The sequence below is a fragment of the Physella acuta genome, unplaced genomic scaffold (genome assembly GCF_028476545.2).
Source record: "Physella acuta isolate Inbredline_101_S28 unplaced genomic scaffold, ASM2847654v3 ptg000360l, whole genome shotgun sequence".
NCBI classification, from domain to species: domain Eukaryota; kingdom Metazoa; phylum Mollusca; class Gastropoda; family Physidae; genus Physella; species Physella acuta.
The window spans coordinates 166,550-176,426 of record NW_026731879.1 but is presented as its reverse complement, the minus strand read 5'-3'; the positions used below and the strand labels follow the sequence as shown (position 1 = coordinate 176,426).

At 51.4% G+C, this 9,877-nt stretch overlaps 1 protein-coding gene across 1 annotated transcript; it reads left to right on the top strand.

Annotated features, from left to right (window-relative positions):
* Nucleotides 1-8,278: 8,278 nt before the first annotated feature.
* On the top strand, nucleotides 8,279-9,516 carry LOC131941381 (proteoglycan 4-like). Its single transcript, XM_059300625.1, has 2 exons — nucleotides 8,279-8,312; nucleotides 9,086-9,516. The coding sequence occupies exons 1-2, from the start codon at nucleotides 8,279-8,281 to the stop codon at nucleotides 9,514-9,516; spliced, it is 465 nt and encodes a 154-aa protein (XP_059156608.1).
* The last annotated feature ends 361 nt before the right edge of the window (nucleotides 9,517-9,877 follow it).

Genomic DNA, 9,877 nt, shown 5'->3' with positions numbered 1-9,877 from the left:
ATCTCCCCCAACCTCCCCCAACCTCCCCCAACCTCCCCCAACCTCCCCCAACCTCCCCCAACCTCCCCCAACCTCCCCCAACCTCCCCCAACCTCCCCCAACCTCCCCCAACCTCCCCCAACCTCCCTAACCTCCCCCAACCTCCCCCAACCTCCCCCAACCTCCCCAACCTCCCCCAACCTCCCCCAACCTCCCCCAACCTCCCCCAACCTCCCCCAACCTCCCCCAACCTCCCCCAACCTCCCCAACCTCCCTCAACCTCCCCCAGCCTCCCCCAGCCTCCCTCAATCTCCCCCAACCTCCCCCAACCTCCCCCAACCTCCCCCAACCTCCCCCAACCTTCCATAACCTCCCCAACCTCCCCCAACCTCCCCCAACCTCCCCCAACCTCCCTCAACCTCCCTCAACCTCCCCCAACCTCCCCAACCTCCCCCAACCTCCCTCAACATCCCCCAACCTCCCCCAACCTCCCCAACCTCCCAAACCTCCCTCAACCTCCCTCAACCTCCCCCAACCTCCCCCAACCTCCCCCAACCTCCCCCAACCTCCCTCAAGCTCTCCCAACCTCCCCCAACCTCCCCCAACCTCCCTCAACCTCCCCCAACCTCCCCCAACCTCCCCTAACCTCCCCCAACCTCCCCCAACCTCCCTCAAGCTCTCCCAACCTCCCCCAACCTCCCCCAACCTCCCTCAACCTCCCCCAACCTCCCCCAACCTCCCCCAACCTCCCCCAACCTCCCCCAACCTCCCCCAACCTCCCTCAAGCTCTCCCAACCTCCCCCAACCTCCCCCAACCTCCCACAACCTCCCACAACCTCCCCCAACCTCCCCCAACCTCCCCCAACCTCCCCCAACCTCCCTCAAGCTCTCCGCCACCTCTAGAACCTGCTGTGAGAGAAAAACGGCGGCCATCTTTAGATCTGCTCCAATACAGAAATGTAATCGACAGGCCTGCCTAGCCTACCCGACAGTTATATATGTATGTGTAGATGTATTTTCTCAGAGTGTCATTAAACTAATTATCTTGTGGAACTATCGGCTCGTGATGGCTGATGTACTAGCAGTTTAAAATGGTGAGCGGTTCACCCAACGGGTTGCAGGTTGTTCATTGGTGGAGAGTTGGTGGAGGGTCTGACTTGCCACTTTGTCTTACTCCTGGCCAATATGTGTTGTGTATTATTGCAGGCAAATGTCAAGAGGCCAACCTGCCAGGAAATTGTTCTCTGGCAGATAGCTAGCACGTGACCAAAACAAACATGGCTGCCTGTCATAAAACATACCCTCAGACAACCACACCACAGCCATAAGGTAAACACACAACACCGTTACGACAACCACACAACACCGCTACGACAACCACACCACTACCATTAGACAACCACACCACTACCATTAGACAACCACACCACTACCATTAGACAACCACACCACTACCATTAGACAACCACACCACTACCATTAGACAACCACACCACTACCATAAGGTAACCACACAACACCCTCAGACAACCACACAACACCGCTACGACAACCACACAAAAACCAAACCATCTTCTTTAAAACCACATGTGGGGGGTGTGGAAACCCCCACCCCTTACCCCCCAACCTTTCATCAACTTCCGCTAGTATAAAAACAAACTGTTCACATCTTTACACAACCCCCCCCCCCCCCCCTACATACACACATCTTTACACAACCCCTCCCCCTACACACACACATCTTTACACAATCCCCACATCTTTACACAACCCCACACACACACAACTCCCCCACACCCACATCTATACACAACTCCCAAATCTTTACACAACCCACCACACACATCTTTACACACACACACCACAGATATTTACACACACCCTACATCTTTACACAACCCCCACACACATCTTTACACCGCCCACACACACTTTACCCATCTTTTAAACCTTATGTCAGATCAAAACAAACCAATCGACCCAGTCAATGATGCCATGTATCCTGTAAACACGTTATCTGCAATTATCCTACGACATGTTATCCCAGATAAAAGCTGCTTGCGTCAACTCTTTGTTTTCATGGGCAATATATGGGCTGTTGTATCACATGGGCAATATATGGGCTGTTGTATCACATGGGCAATATATGGGCTGTTGTATCACATGGGCAATATATGGGCTGTTGTGGTCAACATTCAGACTGGACAATATTCTAGCTGGTCAACACACTAAAATCTTGCAACTTGCAACTTTTATTAGGTTTAACTGGTGTAGATGCACATGGATTAGTTGGGGTGGATTATCTACCCTTGCATGAGCGAAGGATTATTCCCCTCCCCCCCCCCCCTGCATCAGGCACCCCAAGCTGATAGTCTACTTGAAGTTGTGGGCGGAGTTACAACCAATCAAGGGAGGAGTTACAACCAATCAGGGGCGGAGTAAAAACCAATCAAGGGCGGAGTTACAACCAATCACGGGCGGACTTACAACCAATCAAGGGCGGAGTTACAACCAATCAGGGGCGGAGTTACAACCAATCAGGGGCGGAGTTACAACCAATCAGGGGCGGAGTTACAACCAATCAGGCTAGTAGCCAGGTAAGTCTGGCACCACAGGTAATACATCAGTCATATCATTATGTGTCTGTGTGTGTGTGTCTATGTGTGTCTGTGTGTCTATGTGTGTGTGTGTGTGTGTGTGTCTATGTGTGTGTGTGCGCGTGTGTGTACGCTGGAATCAAAGAACGGCAGTGAGATCAAAGTCGGCCTGTGTTTAATTGCAGGAAATAAAAAGTTGATTTCAAGGGAAGACAAACTTGATGAAAACATTCCAGCAAATCTATGACGACATTCTAGATGTCATCTGCTACATTTATACCTGACGTAGTGTTTATCTTTGACCTTCATAACCTGAACTGTGAGGTCATTAGGTCACGTTTGTTCCACACGTCACTCACTGATAAGTGGGTTGCTCAGGTCATCCAACCCAGTCATACAACCCAGTCATCCAACCAAACTATCTGACCCAGTCATCCAACCCAGTCATCCAACCAAACTATCCGACCCAGTCATCCAACCAAACTATCCGACCCAGTCATCCAACCCAGTCATCCAACCAAACTATCCGACCCAGTCATCCAACCCAGTCATCCAACCAAACTATCCGACCCAGTCATCCAACCCAGTCATCCAACCAAACTATCCGACCCAGTCATCCAACCAAACTATCCGACCCAGTCATCCAACCCAGTCATCCAACCAAACTATCCGACCCAGTCATCCAACCCAGTCATCCAACCAAACTATCCGACCCAGTCATCCAACCCAGTCATCCAACCAAACTATCCGACCCAGTCATCCAACCAAACTATCCGACCCAGTCATCCAACCCAAAAGCCAACCAAACTATCCGACCCAGTCATCCAACCAACTCAACTCAACACACACAAACACACACAAATACACAAACACACACACAAACACATAAACACAAACACACACACAAACACACAAACACACAAACACATACATACAAACACACACATACAAACACACACCCACACACATACACACACACAGACAAACACACACAAACACACAGACAAACACACACGCACACAAACAAACAAACACACACACAAACACACACAAACACACACAGAAACACAAACACACACAAACACACACACACAAACACACAAACAAACAAACAAACAAACACACAAACACACATACAAACAAACTAACAAGCACACACACACAAACACACACACAAACAAACACACACACAAACAAACACACACACAAACACACAGCAGCTGAACATCCCACTCTACACTTCAGTGATCAAATGTCCTATCGGTGTCCAGCCAATAAATTATCCCCGAGTTCACTGAATTCACCGACTACAGTATTCATTGGCCTGAAAATACAGGGGCGATAAATCGACATCCAATACTTGACTAGGGATATACACCACGACTAACCCACTTACAAAAGACGAAAATTGTTGCAAATTTTTGGATCGAGTTATCCCCAGTGGGTGTGATTACCTCTCTTGTTGCCGTGGTAACGGGCCCTCTGTTGCTGTACGCCGTCTCAGACTGGCCAAATGTGAGCCCATGGCCCGAGTGCCTGGCTCTGTTGGCCGTCCTGCCATTGTCGCCCCACCCTGGGGCAGATCAGTTTTCCATCGCCGCTTTGCCTCGAGACAGATCCGTTTTCCTAATGGAATCTAGCAGTAATGCGCATGCGCCGTGCCGGTGTAATCCGTTCTATTAGGTGGCGGTAATTTAACGGCTGGTGGGAACGTCTTGAGGCTAAGGGTGAGCCGAGGTGGGAACGTCTTGAGGCTAAGGGTGAGACGAGGTGGGAACGTCTTGAGGCTAAGGGTGAGCCGAGGTGAGAACGTCTTGAGGCTAAGGGTGAGACGGTCGAGGTGGGAACGTCTTGAGGCTAAGGGTGAGACGGGGTGGGAACGTCTTGAGGCTAAGGGTGAGACGGGGTGGGAACGTCTTGAGGCTAAGGGTGAGACGGTCGAGGTGGAAACGTCTTGAGGCTAAGGGTGAGACGAGGTGGGAACGTCTTGAGGATAAGGGTGAGACGGTCGAGGTGGGAACGTCTTGAGGCTAAGGGTGAGACGGTCGAGGTGGGAACGTCTTGAGGATAAGGGTGAGACGGTCGAGGTGGGAACGTCTTGAGGCTAAGGGTGAGACGGTCGAGGTGGGAACGTCTTGAGGATAAGGGTGAGACGGTCGAGGTGGGAACGTCTTGAGGCTAAGGGTGAGACGAGGTGGGAACGTCTTGAGGATAAGGGTGAGACGGTCGAGGTGGGAACGTCTTGAGGCTAAGGGTGAGACGGTCGAGGTGGGAACGTCTTGAGGCTAAGGGTGAGACGGTCGAGGTGGGAACGTCTTGAGGATAAGGGTGAGACGGGGTGGGAACGTCTTGAGGCTAAGGGTGAGACGAGGTGGGAACGTCTTGAGGCTAAGGGTGAGACGAGGTGGGAACGTCTTGAGGATAAGGGTGAGACGGTCGAGGTGGGAACGTCTTGAGGCTAAGGGTTAGACGGGGTGGGAACGTCTTGAGGATAAGGGTGAGACGGGGTGGGAACGTCTTGAGGATAAGGGTGAGACGGTCGAGGTGGGAACGTCTTGAGGCTAAGGGTTAGACGGGGTGGGAACGTCTTGAGGCTAAGGGTGAGACGGGGTGGGAACGTCTTGAGGATAAGGGTGAGACGAGGTGGGAACGTCTTGAGGCTAAGGGTGAGACGAGGTGGGAACGTCTTGAGGATAAGGGTTAGACGGGGTGGGAACGTCTTGAGGCTAAGGGTGAGACGGGGTGGGAACGTCTTGAGGATAAGGGTGAGACGAGGTGGGAACGTCTTGAGGCTAAGGGTGAGACGGGGTGGGAACGTCTTGAGGATAAGCGTGAGACGGCCGAGTTGGGAACGTCTTGAGGCTAAGGGTGAGACGGTCGAGGTGGGAACGTCATGAGGCTAAGGGTGAGACGAGGTGGGAACTTCTTGAGGCTAAGGGTGAGCCGAGGTGGGAAATAGTTCTCACGCTGATGAAAGCTGAACATTTGTCTCAGTGTGATATATGGGATAGGCTAGGGCTAGGCTAGGGCTAGGCTAAGGTTAGGCTAGGCTAGGGCTAGACTAAGGTTAGGCTAGGGTTAGGCTAAGGTTAGACTAGGGTTAGGCTAAGGTTAGACTAGGGCTAGACTAAGGTTAGGCTAGGGCGAGGCTAAGTTGAGACTTTGACTGAGACCCAATCACATTGAGAGTAGACTGATTGCCGGCCACTGCACTAACAACTAAGTGACGTGACGTCACAGACCAGCCACCAGTTGATGACCAGTCACGTGATTCCCGTGTCGCTAATACCAGCTGATGATGTTTAACGGGAATCATTTATTTATTCCCGCCAGATTTCCCTGGGGCAGATGACGTCACGAATGTCCGGCAAACTTGAGGCAGCAGACGACACGACCAGATAAATTTGTTGTGGCTACCCTACATGTCTAGTCTGTGGCTACCCTACATGTCTAGTCTGTGGCTACCCTACATGTCTAGTCTGTGGCTACCCTACATGTCTAGTCTGTGGCTACCCTACATGTCTAGTCTGTGGCTACCCTACATGTCTAGTCTGTGGCTACCCTACATGTCAAGTCTGTGGCTACATGTCTAGTCTGTGGCTACATGTCTAGTCTGTGGCTACCCTACATGGCTAGTCTGTGGCTACCCTACATGTCTAGTCTGTGGCTACCCTACATGGCTAGTCTGTGGCTACCCTACATGTCTAGTCTGTGGCTACCCTACATGGCTAGTCTGTGGCTACCCTACATGGCTAGTCTGTGGCTACCCTACATGTCTAGTCTGTGGCTACCCTACATGGCTAGTCTGTGGCTACCCTACATGTCTAGTCTGTGGCTACCCTACATGGCTAGTCTGTGGCTACCCTACATGGCTAGTCTGTGGCTACCCTACATGTCTAGTCTGTGGCTACCCTACATGTCTAGTCTGTGGCTACCCTACATGGCTAGTCTGTGGCTACCCTACATGTCTAGTCTGTGGCTACCCTACATGGCTAGTCTGTGGCTACCCTACATGTCTAGTCTGTGGCTACCCTACATGGCTATTCTGTGGCTACCCTACATGTCTAGTATGTGGCTACCCTACATTTCTAGTCTGTGGCTACCCTACATGTCTAGTCTGTGGCTACCCTACATGTCTAGTCTGTGGCTACCCTACATGGCTAGTCTGTGGCTACCCTACATGGCTATTCTGTGGCTACCCTACATGTCTAGTCTGTGGCTACCCTACATGGCTAGTCTGTGGCTACCCTACATGGCTAGTCTGTGGCTACCCTACATGGCTAGTCTGTGGCTACATGTCTAGTCTGTGGCTACCCTACATGTCTAGTCTGTGGCTACCCTACATGTCTAGTCTGTGGCTACCCTACATGTCTAGTCTGTGGCTACCCTACATGTCTAGTCTGTGGCTACATGTCTAGTCTGTGGCTACCCTATATGGCTAGTCTGTGGCTACTTGGTGTAGCCTACATCAGATCGACAAAATCATGCCAGTCCAGCTGACCAAATTAATCGTAATTATATTTTAATTACAATTTAATTAGATACTAATTACAATTTTATTCCTGTACACATGTTGCTGGGATTACCTCACTAGGATATTTATGTAACTGGGAACTTCATGAAATGTCTCGTCATTTTATTCACACTTCAGGTGAGATAACACACACTTCAGGTGAGATAACACACACACACACAGCTAAGATAATTCACCCACACAGGTGAAATAACTCACCCACACACTTCAGGTGATATAACTCACCCACACAGGTGAGATAACTCACCCACACAGGTGAGATAACTCACCCACACAGGTGAGATAACTCACCCACACACTTCAGGTGAGATCTCACCTACCCCACACAGGAAAGATCATATGCTCGAACCTGGCGACAGATGAATTTACCTTCTGGAGGTGGGGGGAGGGGGTCGGCTGGTGTGTGAGAATGGCTATAGGGGGGGGGGGTAGAATTGGAAGGGTAACGTTGTGAAGTCGTTAGTTAGGTCGTCAAAAAACACAGCGTTCTAAAAATGTTTTCAGTGCTAATTAAATCCTGGCGGCGGCGACCTTTTCGGCTTTTAACGTATCAATTGAGAGGGATCGTGTTGGTGACCCCATGACCTAGCTGATCATTTGAGAGGGGTCGTGTTGGTGACCCCATGACCTAGCTCATCATTTGAGAGGGATCGTGTTGGTGACCCCATGACCTAGCTCATCATTTGAGAGGGATCGTGTTGGGGACCCCATGACCTAGCTGATCATTTGAGAGGGGTCGTGTTGGGGACCCCATGACCTAGCTCATCATTTGAGAGGGGTCGTGTTGGGGACCCCATGACCTAGCTCATCATTTGAGAGGGATCGTGTTGATGACCCCATGACCTAGCTGATCATTTGAGAGGGGTCGTGTTGGGGACCCCATGACCTAGCTCATCATTTGAGAGGGATCGTGTTGGTGACCCCATGACCTAGCTCATCATTTGAGAGGGATCGTGTTGGTGACCCCATGACCTAGCTCATCATTTGAGAGGGATCGTGTTGATGACCCCATGACCTAGCTCATCATTTGAGAGGGATCATGTTGGGGATCCCACGAACCCAGGGATGAGGGAGTGAACTACTTTTTGTTCAGGTATTTCACCTGTCTACTGAGACCGATTCCTGAGCACATCAAAGATGGACGGGTACCACGTGGTACAGATGCATGATGGACGGGTACCACGTGGTACAGATGCATGATGGTGAGTAACGGAAGATTACTCCTACTGCTGATGTTCTGCACTAGACCTAGACTAAAGTCCTACAAATACTGATGTCCTACCCCGCTAGAGCCCGCTCGCAAAGCGTGTCATGAGCACTTACTTAAGTAATTACCAGGCTTACAGATCCACGTCAGAACGAGGCTGTAATTACTGCACCACTTGGCTTCCACTGGCACTAATCTCCGTGGCCAATAAATTGTTTTCTCACAAAATCTCCTACCCACATCATCCACCCCACACATTTCACACCCCACACATTTCCCACCCCACACATTTCACACCCCACACACTTCACGCCTCTACCACCCCACACATCTCCCCACACTGTATTGTGTTTGAGTCTGATTGGCCGCCACACAAACGGTTAATTACAATTATCGATGACCGATCAGACCCACCCCCATCTGCCGGACAACCCCGCCCGTCATCGTCTGCTGATTGGGATTTGGTTTCTCGGTAACGTCGCCGCTCTAGGCTAGATAACCCGGGTATCACGTGGTACAACTCGTCACGTGGTAGCAGCCCGTGATATACGACATGTCGACAACTGCGCGCAGATGGCGCAGATAACGGCCTGAAGTGTTGACTCGGCCATTTTCTTGTGTACACGTCACTCAAAGCGCTGGGTAATCGAGAAAGTTGACTTCAATCCAAATGGAGAAATTGTGGATATTTATGACGTCACATGTGCGTTAGAACAGAACTGGATAAAGGATAGCCTGGATGCGGTATCCACTCTATCACATATCCAGGTCACCACAGACCCAGGTCACCACAGACCCAGGTCACCACAGACCCAGGTCACCACAGACCCAGGTCACCACAGACCCAGGTCACCACAGACCCAGGTCACCACAGACCCAGGTCACCACAGACCCAGGTCACCACTGACCCAGGTCACCACAGACCCAGGTCACCACTGACCCAGGTCACCACAGACCCAGGTCACCACAGACCCAGGTCACCACTGACCCAGGTCACCACAGACCCAGGTCACCACAGACAAGACCCAGGTCACCACAGACAAGACCCAGGTCACCACAGACCCAGGTCACCACAGACCCAGGTCACCACAGACCCAGATCACCACAGACCCAGGTCACCACAGACCAGACCCAGGTCACCACAGACCCAGGTCACCACAGACCAGACCCAGGTCACCACAGACCCAGGTCACCACTGACCCAGGTCACCACAGACCCAGGTCACCACAGACCCAGGTCACCACAGACCAGACCCAGGTCACCACTGACCCAGGTCACCACAGACCCAGGTCACCACAGACCAGACCCAGGTCACCACTGCTGTGTTTTCTTTGAGTTCCAGATACAGGTAAAAAAAAACAGCTCGCTCATATTACAGGAGAATGTGTCTATCTAGGGTCAGCTGTCAGCTGGCAGTGTCATGACATGTCACATGGGCATCTGTCAGCTGACAGTGTCACGATATGTCACAGCATCAGAAACAAACGACCAAGTCTGCCAGCTTCACTACACGAATGCGCGACCTTATCGACTACAGTTGGCTGTCACGATTGGCGACCT

Bases quoted from the DNA above. Each gene is read 5' to 3' on its own strand.
- LOC131941381 (XM_059300625.1), top strand. From the start codon at position 8,279: ATGGACGGGTACCACGTGGTACAGATGCATGATG. The intron at 8,313-9,085 runs GTGAGTAACGGA...TCACATATCCAG, and splicing joins CGTGGTACAGATGCATGATG to GTCACCACAGACCCAGGTCA.